At 43.7% G+C, this 24474-nt stretch overlaps 1 protein-coding gene across 2 annotated transcripts in view; it reads left to right on the top strand.

Moving 5' to 3' along the window:
• Positions 1-24474, top strand: part of kbtbd8 (kelch repeat and BTB (POZ) domain containing 8) — a 47959-nt gene that overhangs the window by 19592 nt on the left and 3893 nt on the right. The window contains exons 2-3 of one of the 2 annotated variants that reach the window (XM_038810600.1): positions 10746-10847; positions 13091-14208. In XM_038810600.1, the coding sequence (XP_038666528.1) occupies positions 10846-10847; positions 13091-14208 (1120 nt within the window). In that variant the 5' untranslated portion in view covers positions 10746-10845. Of the gene's footprint in view, positions 1-10745; positions 10954-13090; positions 14209-24474 lie in introns of both variants that reach the window. The other variant, XM_038810599.1, reaches the window with a different exon arrangement.

Here is a 24474-nt window from a genome sequence, read left to right on the forward strand (position 1 = left end):
GATTCGATGCTGGCCTTGGGTGTCTGTGGAGTTTGCATGTTCTCCCGCATGTGCGTGGGTTTCCTCCGGATGCTGCGATTTCCCCCCACAGTCCAAAGATGTGCAGTTTAAATGGATTGGCCATGCTAAATTGCCCCTTGCTGTCCAAAGATGTGCTAGTGAGGTGGGGTTACGGGTATAGGTCCGGGTGTGGGACTCGGTAGGTTGTTCTTGATAGTGTTGGTGCAGATTTGATGGGCCGAATGGCCTCCTGCACTGTAGGGGTTCTATGGATTAACACAATAGAAAGAACTAGGCAAAGCAATATAAATTAAATGGTTAAATTTTAGAGGGTGCATGTATATGTGCACAAATCTTTGACACTGACTGGGTAAATTGCGAAGGTTATTAAAATATATGTGATTCTTGGGTTAAACAAGGATGTTATGCTCAAAATTTCTTAGAAACCGATGGGTAAGCCATAACTGGAATACTATGTTCAATTCCATGAACCACACTTTCAAAAGGATGGGTCTTGGAGAGGTTGAAGAAGAGATCTACTAAATTGGTACCAGAGATGATGGGTTTTGTGATGGGATTGCGAAGCTAGATTTGTTCTCTTTTTAACAGACCGGTTTGATGATCAAGAGAAACTGTTTGCAATGGCAGTAGGGTCAGTAACCAGAGAACATAGATTTAAGATGGCCAAAGAACCTGCTACAATAGGAGCGAAGAATATTTAATACATTGGAGTATCAGAAGGAGTGGTGGAAGCAGATTCAATATTCACATTCAAAAATCTAAAGGGAAAGAGCAAGCCAGTGAGGACTAGGTGGATGGCTGTGGTGAGAACCTTAACAAGCTGAATGGTTGAATGGCGGCTCTTTTGCCGCACCATTTTATGATTACAATTCTATAATTTTTCCCACAATTTGATTTATTCAATATTTTTTGACTTTTTACAGTTGGCTGTGCAATTTAATATGAGTCGATTTTTAAAAAAAAAGTTAGATATCAAGTATTTGAAAAATACACTTGTGTATTGGTATGCAACTAAGTTCTTTAGTGCCTGAAGTACCATGATAAGTACTAATAAACAAAAAAAATGGGAGTAGAAATGCTCTAAATGGATTTGGAACAACTTTAATATTGGTGAATTGGTCCCATTTGGTCTGCTATCCCTAACAGCCCCTGTTTCCACCCTGGCAAATCAAACAGTGATGGTGCGAATGATTTCAGCAGTATAGTCACTGTTACAACTGTACTTCTGATTGGCCTGCTAATCCATAGTGTGAATAAGACTTTAGTACATGATGCTGATATACTGCGATGAAATTCCGATGGATGTGAAACTAAATGAATGACCTTGTTATCTGTATATTAGGAAAGCTGCCAGCCAAAACTCTAATGACAACGTTATTAAAATCCCAACCTATCTGCTATGAAAAGGCAAGCGACCATTATACATGTTTACTGACTAGCTCCCTGAGCCTGCAAACATCTTTCAACAAACGTTTGTATCAATAATCTAGTACTGTTCAAGCACTTTATTTTGCCAGCATAGCTACTTTGAAAGACTGCTAACCTAAATGTCACTTGAATCTGTTTACCCGAGAGCATTTTAAATCACCAGGGGTAGTGAGATCTCATTTGTTTGCAGCAAAACCTAAATAAAATCATTTTGCTGCAGGGCATCACTTCAGTGTTTCCTGAAGAATGGCTCCAGTGAATCCAGAAAGTTCATCCATGGCTGTAAACAACTCAAACTGTTGCTGGACTATCTTTTCATGTTTTACTCCTTGCCTCCCTTGCACTTTTCATTTTTAACTTCATCCCATTTCCCTTTGCCAAAAGGTACAAAGAAGGGAGGTACAGTAACCCCATGCTGGCTGTCTTTTGCAGCTCAGAGACTTGCTGTTCACCTTTTGGAAAAAAAGCACTCATAATTCTTACTGAGCAGATGCTTTTTAAATATTGATTTTCCTAGCAGCAGAGAGCATTCAACAAACTCGAGGGAATGGCCAAGATAATACTGCTGGTGTTGGCAGCATCAGTGTTTTATATCAAAAGGTGATGTGAGGAAGAACAGGTGGTTCCTGCTGTCTCAATTCATCCTTTCTCACTGCTGCCATGTGGATGTTCTCTCCTCCCATTCCTACACTGTTAATCTGCCTCTTCAGTTCTGTGTGAACTCGGTCCTGTTTAAATTCCTACGCGTTTGGGCTAGGGCAGTTGTTCTATTTCACCACTAGTGGATTTAGACTTTGCTTCTCCTTTAAGCTTTCTGGCTTATCAGCAGCGGAAACAAAAAATTCTCATGCCCACTCCTGAGTCATTCTGCTTGATTTCTTAACCTTCTTGTGCAGTGACATGATTACACGAGTGTCGATAACGGACTACCCCATTCTGCTTTGCTCAGTTCTAAAAATTCATTTTGAAATGCATTTATTTATATAAAAAGAAAATTACTCCTAGCTTCATATAATATTTCTAGTGAAATAGCCAGGTAGATATAATCTCTTTCAATGATGAAACTGTATAATAAGTGCTGTTACAGTTTAAAAATTTCGATTTTCTCCCCCCCCCCCCCCCCTTCCCTCACTACCACAGAAAGAGGTGGAAAGTTTGAACTTGAGAATTTGTCAAGTGTGGAGTGGATTGGGCAAGTTTAGAAGGTTTAAGGCCAGAGCACAGAAACCTGATTAGATGGATTTAGAGACATGTTATTGAGGGCTGGACCATCACAGCTGGAAGCTTGTCCTTTAGTAACTGAGCAGAAATGGCAAATGAGAATCTGTCTACAATCTGGAGCACATGGTTTGTCTTGGAACATGCTTAGTGAAGATTTTCCCAGGTTTTGTTGTTGGTCCCCTCTCTTCGAGTCAGAAAATTGTAGATTGGAGTTTGCTTCCAGCATATTAATCAGGCTGACTCGAGAACAATATTGAGAGAATGAACATTGCTAAAGATGTTAAATTTGAGGGTCTGGTGTGACAGAAGGGGTGTGAGGATGTTGAGTGTGCAAAGGACCTTGTTCTAGGTCAACGTTCCTTCTTTAACACCTTTACTGATATCTGTGAAAAATAAATTTGTAAACTCCACACATCAAAGTAATTTAGTATGTGTAAAGCTTTTTTGCAATGTATTGATGTGGTAATGTACTATATAAATGCAAATCTCTCCCTCCCAGTTAGTAGATTCGGAGGTGATCAAATTAATGCAATAATAAAATTCCTTGTCCATTTACTTCAGTGCTGCAGTATTCTTGGGCTATTGTCACTGAAATATGAATTGTAAATTAGTTTTGAGCATTTAACTAAACTTAATGTTGGACTTCGCTTGTTTTGTTATGAACCATGCTGATAAATGTGAGGGTATTCAAAATCCAGAAGTTTAACTTGGGTTTTTTCTGGTAAAATGCAAGGAATGGGTGTACAACCCAGTGAGGAACAGTTATATGAGCAATTAATAAATAATATTTGTTAACGCAAGAGAAAGACAAAACACACACGGCAAGAAGGGCTGGTCCGTGATGCAGAGCGAGGCCAACAGTGTGGGTTCAATTCCCATACCAACTGAGTTATTCATGAAGGCCCACCTTCTCAACCTTTCTCCTCCCTCGCCTGAGAGATAGTGATCCTCAGGTTAAATCATCACCAGTCAGCTCTCCCCCTGAAAGGGGAAAGCAGCCTATAGTCATCTGGGACCATGGTCACTTGACTTACTGAAGGCTATACACACACACAATTTTACATGAAACTATCCCTTGGTCCCCAACTACCAACATTTAGCTGAACTCTGAGACATCCCTTTTCCAAAACAACAGCCAACTTTAATAACTTTTTGAGATAAATCCAGCAAATAATTACCACAACCAGGTTATCGTGCCCTCATCTGGGAAATAGTGTTCAGGATCAGCGAAGACAGAAAATGGCTGCTCCTTTTGGGAGACTATATCTGTCGCTTCATACAGTTCTGATGTCAGCTGTGTCTCTCTTCTTAGTTAGAGTTCTACAGTTACACTGTTTATGTCCCTTTGATGTTATTAACCCTGTGGATTTGGCCTTTAGCAGGTTAGTGTCCATTTCTTCTTCTCTCTACTTTGAAATTCTCTAAAACCCCATTGTTTTCTCTGCTCGCACATATAAAATACTTGTTTTCCACTGATAGGCAAATTCACCTCTCATCATTTCTCCAGATGTCCGTTTCTAATCAACTCCTGCTTTACATTTTTAAAATCTTAATTTTACCCAATTCTGAACACGTTGCATTAAAAAATGCAACGTCTTAATTTGAAAGACTATTTCATTCCTCAAACATTTCTTATCAGCTTTACCTTATCAACCATTATAGAGATTTCAAAAGTATGTGTTAACATAAAATATATCCCAGAGTATTTACACCCAATGTTCCCAAATAGTCTCTTTTACACTCTGGGTAAAGCATCCATAATGACATTTTCTCTCCCTGCCACATGAATGACTTTTAAATCTCAATGTTGTAGTAACAATCTCTAAAAAATCCAATGTCCTGATTTCAAAAATTCTCCAGAAAGTTTAAGGAATTATGGTCTGAGTGTCTGGATTACTGCAACATAAATCTCAATGTTGCAATATCAATACCAAACTGCAGTCGTCTTTTCAATTGTTGAATGCATCTGTTGGTGACAATTCAATTTCCTTGAGAAAGCCCCCACCTGCTTCTCAAGTCCAAGTTCATCATCTTGTAACAACAGAGCTCTTACACCAATGTCACTAGCAGCCACAGCTAGTTTAAACTGTTCGCCATAATTTGGTGCGGCTAACACTGGCTTTGTTGTCCATGCTGTTTTCAGATGTTGGAATGCAGTTTGGTAGTCCTCCGTCCAGTTAAACTTCTTGTTCTTCAAGCGTTCTGTTAGTGGAGCTACCATACTGCTAAAGTTCGGCACAAAGGCACAATGGTTAGCACTTCTGCATCACGGCACCGAGGATCCAGGTTTGATCTCGGCACCAGGTTACTGTCTGTGTGATATTTGCACGTTCTACCCGTGTTTGCATGGGTTTCACCCCCACGTTCTAAAGATGAGCATGGATTAACCACGCTAAATTGCCCCTTAATTGTGGAGGAAAAAAGAATTGGGTACTTTATTAAAATAAATAAATAAAGTTGTTAATCCCTGAAATGTTGCGTGTTCTCCATCCCGAACGGCATAATTTTAAATTGTTAAAGTCCATTTGGCATCACAAAGGTTGAGATTTCCTTTTCTCTGTCAGACGAAGATACTTGCCAATAGCTCTTTAGCAAGCCTATTTGTGTGATGAATGTAGACTGTCCTCTCTTTCCATGCAATCCGTCAATGGTGGTATCGGAAACTAATCCCTTCTGGTGATGGCATTCACTTTCCTGTAGTCCACTACACAGTCGTTGTGTTCCATCCAGCTTTGGCACCATTACGATTACGAGTTCCAATCACCAGACCTCAATTTAATTTTTGAGCATATATTCAATTTCCTTCTGTACTTGTGATAACTTTGCTGGATTTAACATATATGGATGTTGTTTTATCAGAACTGTTCTCCACCGCATCTACATAATGCATCGCTATCGACATTCTACCTAATTTATTCACACAAATACATTTATCTAATTTATTCACACAAATACATTCATAAGTAACTCTTCCAATTTGCCTCTGCTCTTATCTGGAAGGTAACAACCAGTTGTGTAAATTTTCCAGTCCTTCCTCATTACCCCAATGAATTAGAGGGAAGTCACTTTCAGAATGTAACCCTTCTTCTCCCTGCTTCATTACTATCCAGACTTCAAGCTTGTCCTCATCTCCTCTATCCCAATGCCTCTGAAGCATGTCAATATGGCACACACAGATTTATGGCTATCTGGTGTGTGTGTACCAGATAATTTACTTTGCTCAGTTTTCTTTTAATTTGATATAGTCCACTAAATCTAGCTTTTTGCGGTTCGCCCGACACAGGTAAAAACACTAGCACTTTCTGCCCTACTACAAAGCTTCCCTGCTGTGCTGTCTTTAAATGCTATCTTGCCACCCCACAAGCCCCATTCAGTCTTTCTATGAAATTCAATACGTGGTCCAAAAGTGTAGTCTCTGGCTTCTTTCTTAACTTCTGTTGGATTAATTTCAGTGGTTCTCTAACTTCATGTCCATAAACCAATTCAAAAGGACTATCAGGAGAGGGAAAATGCTGGAAAATCTCAGCAAGTCTGGCAGCATCTGTAGGGAGAGAAAAGTGTTTTGAGTCCGATGACTCTTTGTCAAAGCAGTAATTTGCTTTTTATCAAAAGGACTATATCTGGTAGAATCATTTGGTGCAGCCCCAATGGCAAACTATGAAGATGGAATCTCTCTGTCCCAATTATGAGTATCTTGACTATATGCGCTCACCGTTGTTTTCAAAGGTTGACACCATTTCTCTAATGTTCCCTTTGACTCTGGATGATACGTTTCAGGCTATTCATCACCTCTTTAAGTAATCCTGACCATAAAATTTGACCCTTAATCTGATTTGTATCATTTTTGGTCAACCATATCTAATAAAAACATGGTTAATTCCCCTGTCACACTCTTGGCTGTAATGGTTTTTAGCGGTATGGCTTCAGGACATCTTGTAGAAATATCTATAATAGTTAACAAGTATTGATTTACACTTCATGTTTTCGACAACGGTCCTCCACAGTCGACTAGAATTCTTGTGAAAGGTTCTTTGAAAGCTGGAATAGGGTTCAAAAGTGCTAGCTTTATTGCAGCTTGTGGTTTCCCTACTACTTGACGTGTATTCGGTTTGGCAAAATGTAACTACGTTTTTAAGTAGTCCTGGTCAGTAAACCTGTTTCTGCATCTTCACTTCTGTTTTCTTTATTCCTAGATGTCCCCCTAATGAAATTTCATGATCCAATCTTAGAATTTCTTACCTATGCTCAGGAGGTAATACAATTTAGATGTATTTCTGCCCATTTGTCATCTGCTTTAACATGCGGGGTGCCATTTTCTCTTTAATGTGTGATCCTTTACATAATGACATTCAGGAATACACTGAACCTCCAATTCAAAGTAAGCTGTTTGATAGATTTTTTAAAATTTGGAATCACTGCTGTAATTCTATTAATCTCTTTGAACTAAACACATTGGGTCCTTTCCCTTTTGTCTGTTCCATCGTCATTCAGCTTACTAAAGCTTGTGTCACATAACATTATCACTTTTCTTATCCTGTGCTCATAACTCCTCTGCCTCTTGTCTTATGTGCCTGTGACTTAATTACATAATCAGGACATATTCTGGAATGGTCTGTTTGCAATTTTTCTGGAGCCGGATATTCTACCGGCTGTTAAACCATAGTAGGCATCACTGCTATCTGTGATCCAGCTATATAATTCCCTAGAATGAATTGTAACGCGCAATGGGCAATGTTTCTACGACTCCTACAATCATTTCTCCCGTCTTCAAGCTGCTCAAGTTTATTTTCATCAAAGGAACTTTTCTTGTTTCTCCTTGAATAATGCTGACCAGAACCCCTTCCTTCAATATTCCTTTGGACAACAAATATTCTTAACTCACAATATTAAGGATTGACTTGCTCCTGTCTCTCAAAATTTTAATATCTTTCCCCATCCCACTTTTTACACATGGTAAGACGTTCCCTTCAGATACAAACTTCTTGAACATGTCAACCACCTTCTGGCTCCTTTGCCTCTGTAAAATTTGTGGACACATTTTCGCCCCTATTGTTTGGTCTTCTCTGTGTATCTTATTGGCATTTGTTTTCCAGCCTCTGATTTATTAGTCTCTTAATATTTCTAACTCAAACTGGCTTTCCATGTAACACCCAGCATGATTTGGTGTGGCCCAGTTTATTACAGTGAAAGAATCTAACTTTTCTCACATCTCATTCCCTCAGCACCATCCTTTTTATTTTGAGGTGAAGTCTCCTTGGCATTTTCAATCACTCCCTCTCTTTTGCTTGACTGTCTTTTCTCACACTTATCCATTTTCTATCTTTCTCAGAATTAAAAATTTGTTGAATGTGAGCACCGGTCTACAACCCAGTGCCGAACAGTCCAGTCATGTGAACAATTAAAGAATATTAATGTAAAAGAAAGACACAAAACACATGACAAGAAAAACTATAATACGCTATGACACTTATAATTATACATAAAATTATCCCTTAGTCCCCAACCACCTGTGTTACCTAAACTCAGACATTGCTTTTCCCCAACAACATCCAATTTTAAGTAACTTCCCGTCCTCGCAGTCAGTGTCACAGTGAAGCAGCCTGGGAACGGCGTCCTGCCGCAGTCAGCGTCACAGTGAAGCAGCCTGGGAACGGTGTCCTGCCGCAGTCAGTGTCACAGTGAAGCAGTCTGGGAACGGTGTCCTGCCGCAGTCAGCGTCTCAGTGAAGCAGTCTGGGAACGGCGTCCTGCCGCAGTCAGCGTCACAGTGAAGCAGCCTGGAAACGGCATCCTGCCGCAGTCAGCGTCACAGTGAAGCAGTCTGGGAACGGCATCCTGCCGCAGTCAGCGTCACAGTGAAGCAGCCTGGGAACGGCATCCTGCCGCAGTCAGCGTCACAGTGAAGCAGCCTGGGAACGGTGTCCTGCCGCAGTCAGCGTCACAGTGAAGCAGCCTGGGAACGGCATCCTGCCGCAGTCAGCGTCTCAGTGAAGCAGTCTGGGAACGGCGTCCTGCCGCAGTCAGCGTCACAGTGAAGCAGTCTGGGAACGGCGTCCTGCCGCAGTCAGCGTAACAGTGAAGCAGTCTGGGAACGGCGTCCTGCCGCAGTCAGCGTCACAGTGAAGCAGTCTGGGAACGGAGTCCTGCCGCAGTCAGCGTCACAGTGAAGCAGTCTGGGAACGGCATCCTGCCGCAGTCAGCGTCACAGTGAAGCAGTCTGGGAACGGTGTCCTGCCGCAGTCAGCGTCACAGTGAAGCAGTCTGGGAACGGTGTCCTGCCGCAGTCAGCGTCACAGTGAAGCAGCCTGGGAACGGTGTCCTGCCGCAGTCAGCGTCACAGTGAAGCAGTCTGGGAACGGTGTCCTGCCGCAGTCAGCATCACAGTGAAGCAGCCTGGGAACGGTGTCCTGTCCTTGGGGCTGTTTAGCTCACAGGGCTAATCGCTGGCTTTGAAAGCAGACCCAGGCAAGCCAGCAGCACAGTTCCCGTAACAGCCTCCCCGAACAGGCGCTGGAATGTGGCGACTAGGGGCTTTTCACAGTAACTTCATTTGAAGCCTACTCGTGACAATAAGCAATTTTCATTTTTCATTTCAAATCCAACAAATAACTGCCACAACCAAGTTAATGTGTTCCATGTCTGAAAAATAGTGCTTAGGCTTAGTAAAAGTGGAAAATGACTGCTTTTGGGAGACTATATCTGCAGCTTGATGCAGTTATGACGTTAGCCATCTCTCTGCTTAGTGTTCTACAGTTGTACTGTTTCTGTCCTTTTGATGTTATTCGCCCTGTGGAGTTAGCTTTTGGCAGGCACGCGTCAATTTCCACCTCTAGCTGCATTGTTTTCTCTAGTCACATCTGTAAAGTACTTGTTGTTTTCCACTGTAGGAGAATTCACATTTCTTCATTTCTCCAGACATCTGCCTCTGATCAACTCCCTGTTTTGCTTTGTTTTAATCTTAATTTTCCCCAATTCTTAACAGTATATTCATGTGTTCGGCTCCAAAGACTACTCCCATTAGTAGGGTCTCACTGTCCTACAAAATGAAGGCTGATTTAGAATGCAGTATCTGAAGTTATTGCCATGATTCAGTTGAAAACCCTTAATTACTTGTACATCAAACAATATAGATTTTGGATCTATGTGACACCTTGTAAGTATCAAAGTATCAGCTGAATGCAGGAGGTGTATTGTAAGAGAGAGATTCCTTAATGCCTGTGTTTTTTCATTAATTCAAGGGGTGTAGACATTGCTGACTATGCCAGCATTAATTGCCCATCCCGAATTGTCCTTGGGAAGGTGATGATGAGCTGCCTTCTGAACCTCTGCAGTACTGTAGGTACACCCATAGTGCTGGTCAGGAGGGAGTTCCAAGATTTTTATCCAGCGACAGTAAAGGAACAGCCAGATCATTCTTGGTGTGACTTGAATGAAGTGTACATCAACCACATATGTCCCATGGGTCTTGAAGCATCTTGAACTGTAGTACAGGTACAGTTATATCTGTATTTTAAGTATATAATGAATCCCTTCCACCTCGGAGCATTTTCCTCAATTGTTGGTGGCATGTCATACTGGTAGTACTATCTTAGTGGTCGCTAAGATTTATTTGTCATTTTCAGTTTCCTATCTGCACCAAGGGGAGCTGGGGTGAGACTGAGCATTTTCTCTCTTATTGGTTTTGTTGGTCTGGCATTGAGTTTGATTTTGTCCTAAGAATGGGCAAAATATTTTCATCCGTGAATATTGCTTTTAAGTGTCCTGATACTGGTACTGCCGTAATAAAAATGCATGAAATAAACATATAGAAAGCTCCATCGGCATCAGAAAAAAGGTTAATACATTAAATAGACACACCAGGACTGAGTACCTCTGACAGACAAACCTTCAAGTTAGTTTCCTTTTGTTGGCCAGGCAATGCATTGGCGATGTGTATAAAATTGTCTGCCTCTAATCACATAATATTTTGAACTACAATGCTTTCCCTCTGTTCCTAGAAGTCATTTATATGTGTGAATTTATTGGATTTTCTTTTGTGTGACGAACAATGAATACTAGTGTCCTGTCTCTCCACAGAATTGAATAAGTTTTTACTGGGACACAATGGAATTTCAAGTGCAATTCAGAATATCGGGATGGACCCTGCACATGCATGTAGCATTCTGCAGCAGCTTAAATGTATGTACGATGAACAGCAGCTGACAGACATTGTGGTGGAGGTAGATCATGGAAAAACGTTTTCCTGTCACCGAAATGTACTCGCTGCAATTAGCCCTTACTTTAGGTATGCTTCTGCTGTTTTGGTAGCTAGTCACTTATTAATATTACAAACCAGCTTATGGCATATCAAAGTGGTGGGAATGGAGACAATTGATGCCAAATGAAACAAGCATTTTATCTTTGAATCTAAGTTGTGAAGGATTTGAAGTTCTAGTTCTTTTAATTACACTACCATTAACAAATGGCAAGGAGTTCAATGGACAGCCTAATTTTTGCTTCAAAAAACTCATGGTGTTTCACATTACTTATTAAGAACTTGAGTCTAGAATTTAATTCCAGATCTTAATTATGAAGCCAACCTGCTAGGCCACTGTAAAATACTTCACATTTTTTTCATAAGTTGCTTTTCATGAGAGTTTATTTTCTGTTGAAGCGAATAGCAAGTCGAACAGCGCTGGTTTATCAGGGTTGTATCTATGAAAAACTATTTTTTCAATCCTTGTTAGATTCTTGTGTTTAATTCTTAAGTTTGCTCCATGTTAAAATGTAGTTTCACAAAGCTTTTGAGTAAAGTAGTTTAATGTTGAGTCTTCAGGAAATTTGATTTTCTGTTTTTCAGTTTGGAGGTAGCATTTCCTCTAATTTGCAAGGTTAAGAATTCAAACCCCATTCTAGGGCATGAATGGCTAAGTTAGATTGATGTTCCAGTGCAGTGCAAATTTTTAGCATCTCAGTTGTTTGTTTTTAAACTATTGGAACACTCGAGGTCAATTGGTTAATTCAAATAATTGAATTTTCCTAGTGCCCTGACCAATATTCTTTTAGAGTACTTAAGGAAGTGGCTGTAGAAATAGTAGATCCATTGGTCATTTTCTAAAATTCTTTGGACTGGATGTTTCCTACAGTTTGGAGGGTATCTAATATAACCCCGTTATTTAAAAAGGGGAGGTAGAGAGAAAAAGGAAATTATAGACTTGTGAGCCTAATGTCAGTAGCAGGGAAGTTGCTAGAGTGCATTATCAAGGATTTTATAGCACAGCATTTGGAAAGCAGTGGTATAATCAGACAAAATCAGCATGGATTTACGAAAGGAAAATTGTGCTTGACAGATCCACTAGAATTGTTTGAAGATGTAACTAGCAGAGTTGACCAGATTGAACTGGTGGATGTGGTTTAGACTTTCAGAAAGCTTTTGATAAGGTCTCACATAGCTGATTACTATGTAATGTCTCCAATTGGCAGGCAGTGACTAGAGGGGTACCGCAGGGATCTGTGTGCTCGGACCCCAATTATATATTAATGATTTGAATGAGGGAACTATATTATCTTCAAATTTGCAGATGATAAAAGTTGGGTGGAAGGGTGAGCTGTGAGGAGGATACAGAGATGCAGGATTTAGACAGGCTGAGTGAGTGGGCATGTGCATGGGAGATACAGTATAATGTGGATAAATGTGAGGTTATCCACTTCGGTAACAAAAATAGGAAGGCAGATTATTATTTGAATGGGTATAAATTGAGAGAGGTGGATACTCAGCAAGACCTTGGTTTCCTTGTGCATCAGTCGCTGAAAATAAGCGCAGAGGTAGACAAGGCAGTAAAGAAGGTAAATGGTATGTTGGCCTTCATAGGGAGAGGATTTGATTATAGGAATGGAGTTTACTGCAATTGTATAGGGCATTGGTGAGGCCGCACCTGGAGTATTGTGTGGGAGTCCAGACCAAGGGGGTCATAGTTTGAGGATAATGGGTAAACTTTTTAGGACTGAGGTGAGGAGAAATTTCTTCACCCAGGGCATGGTGAATCTGTGGAATTCAGTAGCACAAAGTAGTTGAGCCAAAATGTGTAATTTCACGAAGGAATTAGACATAGCTCTTGGGGCTAAAGGGATCAGGGGATATGGTGGGGTTGGTCAGGATATTAAACTTGATTATCAGCCATGATCATTATGAATTGTGGAGGATGCCTAATGGCTACCTCCTGTTTCTATTTTCTATGTAACCAATATATTCCAAAACAAATTGATCAGCCATTCATCCCATCACTGTTTGTAGTTTCTTGCTGTGCAGGCATAACACATGCTCGTCTGTTCTTGCAAAGTAATCAGTTGTGTGCTAACATGCTTCTGTGATGCATTACTATATGCATGAAAATCTTTTATTGCAGAATGGGTTCAGCTCATTAAGCTTTTTTATTTCATAGGTCTATGTTCACAAGTGGCCTTACAGAGAGCACTCAGAAAAAAGTGCGAATCGTAGGAGTGGAAGATGATGCAATGCGGCTTGTGTTGGACTATGCATATACATCCCGAGTATCACTGACCGAGGTCAATGTACAAGCTCTTTTCACAGCTGCTAGTCTCTTCCAGATTCCATCCTTGCAGGACCAGTGTGCCCAGTATATGATAAGCCGACTTGACCCTCAGAACTCCATTGGTGTTTTCATTTTTGCTGATGCTTACGGACACCAGGAATTGAAGGAGAAATCCCAAGATTATATTAGAAAGAAAATTTTATGTGTTGCCAAAGAGCAGGAGTTCCTCCATTTGACTAAAGACCAGCTCACGAGCATTCTAAACAGTGATGACCTAAATGTGGAAAAGGAAGAGTGTGTTTATGAAAGTATAATTCAGTGGCTTGAGCATAACAGAGACAAAAGGGAGCCACACCTTGCAGACATTTTTGCCAAATGTATACGTGTACCTCTGATGGAAAAGACCTTTTTACAGAAAATTCCTTGCACTTTTGCACAGGCTATGGCTGGAAACTCCTCTGAAGATAAAAACAATGAAGGGGCTGATGGCTGCAGGCCAAGACTTGGTATGACTGCTTCACAGATGATTATCTGCTTTGAGGCTGCCAACAAACACTCAGGAAAGAAACAAACTGTGCCTTGTTTAGATACTGTCACAGGCGAAGTCTTCAAATTATGCAAGCCTCCCAATGATTTAAGGGAGGTGGGAATCTTGGTGTCACCTGATAATGACATTTATATTGCAGGAGGTTACAGGCCAAGTAACAGTGATGTCTCTATAGATCATAAAGCAGAGAGTGATTTCTGGATGCATGACCATGCAACAAACAGGTGGTTGCCCAGAGCTCCATTGCTGAGGGCACGAATAGGGTGCAAGCTAGTTTATTGTTGTAGCAAAATTTATGCAGTTGGAGGTCGGGTGTATGAAGGTGATGGACGGAATGCACTAAAATCAGTGGAATGCTATGATACCAGGGACAATTGCTGGATAGCTGTCTGTCCGATGCCTGTTGCTATGGAGTTTCATGTTGCTGTGGAGTATCAGGATAATATCTATGTATTACAAGGTAAGGGTGTGACTGTCCAGTGTACCATTGTTTTGCATTATTTTTCATCAGTCGGCATGCAATGTTCTAACAATGATCATACACTCCAAATGAAAGGTAGCTTGAATAAGATTAGAGCTGAATCTAATCATACAAATGCAAGGATAATACGTTGGGGTAGTATAGTACTTATGCCGCTGTACAAGATCCAGAGGCCTGTACTGATGATCTGGGGGTCATATGTTCAAATCCCACCAAAGCCATTAGGGAAATTTAAATGTAATTAAATGCTGTAAATCTGGAGCAAAAAGCTAGCATCAGTAATGTTAACCTTGAAATAACCTGTTTGTTGGAAATTCCATCTGGTTCACTCATGTCTTTTAGAAATGGGAAATCTGGCCTATATGTGACCATAGACCCACAACAATGGTTGGCTCTTAACTGCCCTTTGAAATAGCTCAGCAAGTACCTCCGTTGCACTAGGGATGGATAATAAATGCTGGCCTTGCCAGTGATACCCATATTACAAGACTCTACAAACAATCTCTCTTGCAATTCACTAATTTTGATTTGAGGAAATATTCTTTAGTGAATCATCTAATCACTGCTCAGCTATGTTTGTAGCCAGTTGATGGTGGAAGTAGGTCTTCTAAGATTTGAGCTAAATTCAATGCCAAATTCACATTATGGGTTTACTGGCCTAATGTGAGCAACACTCTGGAACAACACCATGCTCACTTTATGAATGTTTCAGCTGGTAAGTAGGTGTGGGGACTTCCGGTGGAGTTCGCGAATGGAGCGGCCGCAGCAAAGAGGCTCCCGCAGACCCACAAAATCGCGGATTTTTTCAGGCGTTTTCCCGGTGGGTTCTTAAAAAGAATTATAGCCCCGCAAAATCGGTCCTGCCTCCCTCGCCCTGCCCAGGCACCAAAGCTCTGTTCCACAGAGCTAAAGAGGAAAAGAAGAGGAGAGACTGGTCCTGGTCAGCGGAGCAGCTGCACGTGGAGAAGGAGTGGGGATCGCAACAAGAAACCGCCTGAAAGTCGGAGCACGGAGAGGATAAGACATAAACAAAATAATAATTTTTTTAATTCAACTTTTTTTTCCCCTCCTGAAAATTAAAAAAACTTTTTCAAAAAAAACACTCTTTATAAAAAAAATCCTTTTTAAAAGGAGGAAAAACCCTTGGGGGGGTTTTTCTTGGGGGGGAGGGGGAAAAGAACCTCTCTTTCGCGCCAAAGCCATGGGGGGAAAAAGAGGCACGTAACAGGAATATGCCTGCAAATAACAATAAATTGGGGGGACGGTGAGATACAAGGAGCAGCAGCAAAGGAAAAAAGCAGGAGCTGCAGCCGTGCAGGCAGACGACCCCACAGGGCGAGGTGGAGGTTCAGGCGAACCATGAAGCGGAAAAGCTGGCAGGCCAAGCAGCAGAGCAGGAACATGACGCGGCGACCATACTCCCACCCCACCCACACACACACTTACCCACACACACACGGGGAGGAATGGAGAAGCGTGCTGAAAACGGAGATAAACCCCCTAAAGGAGGAGATAAAAACGGAGATAAACGCCATGAGGGAGGCACTCCGGATGTAGCTCCACACAATGATGAAGGAGATGCTGGTGGAGACGACGGACAAAATGCAACCAACCATCGATGGCCTGGAAAGGAAGGTGGAGGCGCAGGAGAAAACGATTCAGGAGTTGGAGAGGGCCACCTCAGACCAGAGCGACAGGATGGCAACTCAGGAAACCAAGGTGAAAAGGCTGGTAACGACCCAGGGGAGCCTAAGAGAGAAAGCGGAGGACCAGGAAAATCGGTCCAGACGGCAGAATGTTAAAATAGTGGGTCTGCCAGAGGGGATGGAGGGCAGAGACCCAATAGGCTACATCACCCAAATGCTGGGCAAGCTAGTGGGAAGGGAGAAATTTCCAAACCCCCTAGAAATCGACAGGGCACACGGGTTGCTTCCACCCAGGCCCAAAGCCGGGGAGCAGCCCAGAGTGATTTAACATTAAGCTGCACACGTTCCAAGGCAGGGAAAAAATTCTAAAGTGGGCCCGGCAGGCAAAATCGAGCATGTGGGAAGGAAAGATCATAAGGGTGTACCAGCACATTGGGGCAGACCTGGCCAAAAGAAGGGCTGAATTCAACAGGGCCAAATCAGCACTCTACAAAAGTAATGGGAAATTTGGGATGTTATTCCTGGCCAAACTCTGGGTTACATTTGAGGGGAAGGTGCTGTTTTTTAACACCCTAGCGGTAGGGGAGGAGTTCGTTAGAGCGAACAAACTGGGGGAGGGACAGCCGCAACGGCCATCATGTGGGGGAAAGAGAGGAGTCGGAGGGGAGAGCACAGAAGAGAAGCAAAGAGAAGGGTGAGGTAGATAAGCAGCACGAACACGGCAGGCATGGAGCAGGGCGAGGAACCAAGATGGCGCCACAAACAGCCACTCGGGAGGGCTGCAGGGCGGAGGGAGACCCTGGAGTGCAGGGGCGGAGCCACGTGGCGTACACAGCTGGCGGCCATGTTGGGTGTTCCTGGACAATAGGAAACCCCTGGGGCCTGGCCTCATGGCGAGAGCGGCAACTGTGGCCATTTGGGATGGCCTCCTAACGAAGGGAAACCCTGGAGTGCAGGGGTGCATCCATCAGGTAAGTATGGGTGATCCCGCAGGGCCGGGGGTCAAAAACCCCCACCAGGATTGTTCCCTGGAATGTAAGGGGACTCAATGGCCCGGTGAAAAGATCCAGTCTTCACCCACCTAAGAAGCCTAAAAGCCGACATAATCTACGTACAAGAGATGCACCTGAGGGAGAAGGACCGACTGCTGGTAAGAAAGGGCTGGGTGGGACAGACATACCACTCATGCCATGGGACGAGGGCTAGGGGGGTGGCAGTATTAATTAGCAAGAGGACGAGGTTTACAGAAACCAAGACAGTTATGGACCCAGGGGGATGGTATGTCATGGTCAGCGGTGTCCTGGAAGGGGCACCGGTCGTACTGGTGAATGTGTACGCTCCCAACGGGACGACACAGAATTCATAAAGAAGACCATGGCAGAAATCCCTGACCAACCGATCAAACCCCAAAGCAGGGAAAAAGACTGGCATGGCCAGGGAACTAGGACCATTTATGGAGTAGATGTGGGCGGTGGACCCATGGAGGTTCCTGCACCCGATTGTTGAGCTGCTGCAGGAGAGAAAAAAGCTGCAAATGGACTTTAACCTGCTATCCACTAGGAAAGCAGTGTACCAACTCTGCCAGGCACAGGGGACCTTCTACAAACACGGAGACAAGGCTGGCCGCCTATTGGCTTACCAGCTGAGAAAGCAGGCAGCCACAAGGGAAATAGCGCAGGTAAAGGATAGCAGAGGCAGACTGGTAACAGAACAAAGGAGGTCAATCGGGATTTGAGACCTTCTGTACGCCTCCAAGCCCCCCAACGGGGATGTGGGGATTAAACAGTTCCTAGACGGACTAGAACTACCAGTTGTGGTGGAAGACAGACGGGGGGGAGCTGGAAGCACCAATAGACCTGGGAGAAATCATGGAGAGCATCAGCTCAACTCAGGCGGGGAAGGCACCGGGACCCAACGGGTTCCCGGCGGACTTCTACGAAAAATTCGCACCAGCCCTGGCCCCACACTTAAGGGACATGTTCGCGGGCTCACTGGCAAGGGGCACCCTGCTCCCCACGCTAGCGCAGGCCACAATTTCACTGATACCCAAAAAAGAGAAAGACCTGAAGGAATGTGGATCGTGCAGACCCATTTCATTGCTGAACGTGGATGGGAAAATATTCACATAGGTCCTGGCCAAAAGGCTGGAGGGCTGTGTACCAAAGTTGGTCGCAGAGGACCAAACGGGCTTTGTCAAGAGTAGGCAGCTCACAGCGAACATCAGGCAGCTGCTGAACGTAATAATGACCCCCTCTGGGGAGAGAACACCAGAGGTGATCATCTCCCTGGACGCAGAAAAGGCCTTCGACAGAGTCGGATGGAAATACCTCCTCGAGGTACTGGAATGGTTTGGGTGAGGAGCGGGGTTCACTGCCTGAGTGAGGCTCTTGTACAACTCTCCCAAAGCGAGTGTCCAAACTAACACCACCAGCTCTGAATACTTAAATCTGCAGAGAGGAACAAGACAGGGCTGCCCCCTGTCCCCACTCTTGTTTGCGCGAGCGATCGAACCCCTGGTGACAGCCCTGCGGGACGCGAAAAGCTGGAAGGGAATCCGGAGAGATGACAGAGATCACAGTCTCACTCTATGCAGATGACTTGCTCCTCTCTGTCTCGAAGCCATAGGAGGGACTAAAGGCAATACTACAAATACTGAAAGAGTTTGGAACCTTCTCGGGCTCCCAACTTAACCTGGGCAAAAGCGAGGCATTTCCAGTGAACCCAAATGGGGGAGGGAGAGAGCTGGAGGGGCTCCCATTAAAAACAGCCCAGAACAGATTCCGCTACCTGCCGATCCAGATAGCCAGAGACTGGATACAGATCCACAAGTGGAACCTGACCAGCCTGCTGGAGGAAGTAAGAAGAGACCTTCAAACGTGGGGCTCACTCCCACTCTCCCTGGTGGAGAGAGTGCAGACGATCAAGATGAACGTACTGTCAAGCTTCCTCTTCCTGTTTAGATCCATTCCGATCTTTATCCCCAAGGCCTTTTTACAAAACGTAGATAGTCTAACCATGGCGTTTGTTGGGGGGGGGGGGGGGGTGAAGAACCCGGGAATTCCCAAACAGACACTGCAAACAAGGAAAATCAAAGGGGGTTTGGCCTTACCAAACCTGCAATACTACCACTGGGCAGCAACGGCAGAAAGAGTGAGGGGATGGGTACAGGAATCCGACACAAATTGGGTACAAATGAGGAGGCATCCTATAAAGGAATGACCCTCCGGGCCCTGGCCACAGCAGCACTCCCATCCTCCTCAACAAGATACACAACGAGCAGTGGTAGCGGCCACGCTGAGCACGTGGACCCAGCTGCGACAACACTTCGGGATAACCAAAATGTCCCCATGGCTCCCGTATGCGGCAATCACAGATTCCCCCCAGCCATGCTGGATACCACATTCAAAAGATGGAGGTGGAAAGGGGGCACATTGACGGTCGGGGACTTCTACGTAGGGCAGACTGGCGACACTAGACAAATTGCCGAGTAAGTGGAGGCTAGCAAAAGGACAGGAAATGAGACACCTCCAAATAAAACACTTCTTCCGCAAAGAGATGGTAGGGTACCCTGAGGTCCCAAAAACCACACTACTAGAGGACCTGATAGGCTCAAGCAACGAGAAGGAGGGGGCTATGTGGGAAAATATATGGACAGCTACTGGACAGAGCCTGGACTCCATTGGACGAGACCAGACAAAAATGGGAGGATGAACTGGGGACAGAGGTAGGATGGGGACTCTGGAGCGAAGCACTGAGCTCCACCTCCTCCTTAGGCAAGGGTAAGCCTAATGCAGATCAAAGTGGTGCACAGAGCACACCTGACCAGAACCCTAATGAGCAGGTTCTTCCCGGAGGTGGAGGACAAATGTGAGTGGTGCCCGAGGAGCCCGGCCAACCACACCCACATGTTTTGGGCTTGCCCCAAGCTTGGTGGGTTCTGGGCAGGCTTCTCTGAGGCAGTGTCCAGGGTTGTTGGGGTGAGGGTGAGGCCATGCCCAATAGTGGCAATCTTCAGGGTATCGGAGTAGCCAGAGTTACACATGGGGAAGGGGACTGACGCCCTTGCTTTCGCTTCCCTAATCCTCCGCTGGAGAATCCTGCTCGGCTGGTGATCGGCAGCACCACCCACAGCTGCAGACTGGCTCGCTGACCTTTCGGAATTTCTCCACCTGGAGAAGATTAAGTACACCACCCGAGGGTCAGAGGAAGGCTTCCTGGATACTTGGGGGAAGTTTCTTGGGCTGTTCCAAAGCTGTTCGAGGCCATCAACGAAGAGCAACCTAATGAGATTCATTTTTAAAAACATCAAGATAGATGCGGTACCAAAAGACTGCACAGCCGGGGGGGGGGGGGGGGGGGGGGTGGTGGGGGCGCGGAAGGAAAGTGGAGAGACCACAATAGATTGGGGGGGGGGGGGGGGGGGGCTACTCCTCTTCCCCCCCCCCCCTCCCTTTTTCTTTTATTTCCCGGACACAGTGGAGAAAAGAGAAAGCACGGGGGGGGGCACCTGGGAAGGGGGAGGAACCACAGACCGATCCAGAGGGCAACGAAATGCACATAGGATCAGTTAAACGAAGGACAAACTAAACCTCTCTGCATAATAAAGGAAATTAGCGCAGGTGAGAAAAATGTGATGTGTGTATACACAACTGCTTATAAATATGGGAAATGCCAATAAAAGGGTTTATTTTAAAAAATGAACAGAATTTGGTGGTAGGAAGTCTTGCATTAGTAACCTTTGAATGTAAATAAAAAGTTCCCTTTGTAACTATGTACACCATTGTAAATAAGGAAATGTGATTATGAAAACTATGGTCACAGATGAGGGGACAACCTGTGATATATATGTTGTCAATGTTCTTGTTCTGTTTTTTAAATTTGTGTTATGTAAATTTTGATATTGTGTTAAAATTCCAATAAAAATACTTTATAAAAAAAAATAACAGGTGATGGATAGGTGAAGCAGGGTTCAAAAAAATTTAAATAACTTAATTCCAATACTAATAAAGAGAGTACTAATTGGCAAAGTTACGATTTGTCATCCTAAATTTGCATGGTTATACAAGGATTAAGCTCTGACCTCACTAAAGCTATTTTTAATTTCAGGTGTGATAATTGTCAAAGCTTTTGCTACTTGGACAAAACCAAAAAGCATTTTTAAATTGGCCTTGGACCTGAATCGAAAAATCACAGTTGCTTTCTTTTTATTATGGAATCTATCCTTTCTTTGCAGTTGATTATCAAAAGGCTCTTGCCTTTTTGATGTGAACATACAAACACAGGAGCAAAAGTGGACCATTTGGTCCTTTGAGCCTGCTCCACCATTTAAAATGGTCAAGGCTAATGTGTTTTGTGTTTCAAATTTCACATTCCCATCTATCCCCAGTAACCTTTGATTCCCTTGTCTAATTAGAATCTACCTCCACCGTAAAATATTAAATGATCCTGTCTTTACCACCTTCTGAGGCAGTGGAATAAGGAAATCAAAGGGCAGCACGGTAGCATGGTGGTTAGCATAAATGCTTCACAGCTCCAGGGTCCCAGGTTCGATTCCCGGCTGGGTCACTGTCTGTGCGGAGTCTGCACGTCCTCCCCGTGTGTGCGTGGGTTTCCTCCGGGTGCTCCGGTTTCCTCCCACAGTCCAAAGATGTGCGGGTTAGGTGGATTGGCCATGCTAAATTGCCCATAGTGTCCTAAAAAGTAAGGTTAAGGGGGGGTTGTTGGGTTACGGGTATAGGGTGGATACGTGGGTTTGAGTAGGGTGATCATTGCTCGGCACAACATCGAGGGCCGAAGGGCCTGTTCTGTGCTGTACTGTTCTATGTTCTATGTAAAGCTACACACCGCATTCAAGATGTGGTCTCACCAATACCTGGTATAACTGAAGCATAACATCCTTACTTTAATGTGCAATTCCTTGTAATAAAGGACAGCATACCATTAACCCTAATTACTTGCTGTATCTCCATATTAACTTTTTGTGACTCATGCACGAGAACACCTAGATCCCTTTGCACTTTGTAGTTTTTATTCTTCCTGCCAAAGTAAATAACTTCACGTTTTACTCCATCTGCCAGAATTCTGCCTATTCACCCAACTTATCTTTATCCATATGCAACCTCCTTGTGTCCTCTTCACAACATACTTTCCTACATATCTTTGTGTCAGCAAATTTTGCTACTGTGCCTTTGGTCCTCTCAATTAAGTAATTGATATAAATGATAAAAAATTGAGGCCCCAGCACAGACTTCTGCGGTCACATCCTGCCAATCGGACCCATTTATGCATGCTGTCTGTTTTCTGACAGCCAACCAGTCCTCTACCCATGCTAATATGTTATCCCCTACACCAGGAGCTTGTATTTTCCTCAATAACCTTTGATGTTGCACCTTATCAAATGCCTTCTGGAAATCCAAGTGCAGCACATCTACAAACTTCCCTTTGTCCACAGCACATGTTACTCCTTCAAAGAACTCCAATAAATTAAGTAAACATGATTTCCCTTTCATAATACTATGCTGACTCTTGATTATCTTGAGTTTCTTTAAGTTCCCAACTACACCCTCCTTGGTGATCAATTCTAACACCTTTTCCATGGCTGACATCAAGCTAAACTGGCCTATAGTTTTTTTGTACCGATTTAGAGTACCCAATTATTTTTTTTTCCAATTAAATGGCAATTTAGCGTGGCCAATCCACCTAACCTGCACATCTTTAGGGTGTGGGGGTGAAACCTCCACACGGACAGTGACCCAGGGCCGGGATTTGATCCCGGGTCCTCAGCGCCGCAGTCCCAGTGCTAACCACTGCACCGCATGGCGCCCTCGGCCTATAGTTTACTGAGCTCTACCCCTCTCCTTCTTGAATACAGAGGCTATACTTGCTACTTTCCAGTCTAATGGAACTTTTCCAGAATCTAGCAAATTTTAGACAATTAACATCAACACATCTACCTCATTAGTGACCTCTTTTAGGATATTAGGACGAAGTTCATCATGGCCTGAAGACTTGTCATCCTGCAGCTCCATCAATTTGCTCAGTACTGCTTCCCTTGAGATTGTAATTTCACCAAGCTCCTCTCCCTTCCATCTCTTGATTTACTGCTATTTTTATCCTCCAAGAGATAGAAGCAAAATATTTGTTCATTTCATCTACCATTTCCATATTATCTACTATTAACTCCCAATGTTCTTCTCTAGAGGACCAACACTAACTTTATTCTTTCTCTTTTTAAATACCGCAGAACTCTTGCGATCCATTTTTACATTTCTAGCCAGCTTCCTCTCATACTCTAATTTCTTCCTCCTGATTAATATTTTAGTTCCTTATATTCTAACCAATCATCTAACCAGCCATTCATCTTTGTGCAGTGGAATCCATAGAATCCCTACGGTGCAGAAGGAGGCCATTCAGTCCATCAAGCCTGTACCAGAGTACCGTACCGAGGCCCACTCCCCAGCCCTATCCCTAACTCCGCGCATTGATCACAGCCAATCCACCTAACCTGCACATCTTTGGACTCTGGGAGGAAACCGGAGCACCCAGAGGAAACCCACACGAACATAGGGAGAAAATGTAAACTCCATACAGACAGTCACCCAAGGCCGGAATCGAACCTGGGTCCCTGGTGCTGTGAGGCAGCAGTGATGACCACCATGCCGCCCTTGTATGCATTTTCCTTGAATTTGATACTTTCCTTAACTAGTTTACTGGTGGTGGGCCCTCCCTTTAAAATCTTCCTTTACAGTAGAAATATACTTATTCTGACCTTAAATATCTGCCGCTGCTTCTCTATTGATCTATCCCCTAGCATATAGTGTCCCAGTTCAACTCTGAGGATCAATTTTTTTTGTGGATATGGAATTCTCATCCCAGAGGCGCAGTATCTGTTATAATCTAGGACTGCTGGTGGTGGGGTACAAATTGAGTGAGATTGACTGGGTTGTATGAACTTGGGCTGAAAGGAAGAAGAGGGGATTTATAATGTTGATAAATAAATATACTTTATAGCCTTGTGCCAACATGTATCCATAATAGTCTGCGGTTTCTCTGTACTTTCCAGTGACTTGGTTATCACGAATAGCTGTTTTTTTGTTTCTACCTTTTTTATATCCCACAACCTTTTCTCCCGCCACCCCCACACACCACGACCCCCTGTCAAAATGTTTAAAGTTGACTTTTCAGTTTGAAATGCTTGCTACTCAGTGTGAGAGAAATATTCAAAGTAACAGCTCTCAGCACACAATGGCCTTGATATTGAAGGCAATTGATTGCATGGGGACAGAAACAATTTTAGCCAGAGGGTGCTCATGTTTATTTATCTAACGTTTTATCTATATGGAAAACATTCTGCCCCGTTTTAAATCTTACATTTTTTTTTCTCAAATGCCTTGATGCACATCATTATTCCCTGACCCAAGAGGCAGGAGAAGTGGCCCATTCCCTGCTGCTGTTGGACTCTAGTTGTTTCGGAATGAGATTGTTTCTCACCCCCTTTCCCTCTTCTCACCACCCCTAGCTGGGATAACATTTCTTAGTAAATTAAGGATAACTAAAGGGGTATATTTCAAGGCGAGGACCAGTTAAAACGTCTAAATGG

The sequence above is a fragment of the Scyliorhinus canicula genome, chromosome 11 (genome assembly GCF_902713615.1).
Source record: "Scyliorhinus canicula chromosome 11, sScyCan1.1, whole genome shotgun sequence".
Classification (NCBI taxonomy): domain Eukaryota; kingdom Metazoa; phylum Chordata; class Chondrichthyes; order Carcharhiniformes; family Scyliorhinidae; genus Scyliorhinus; species Scyliorhinus canicula.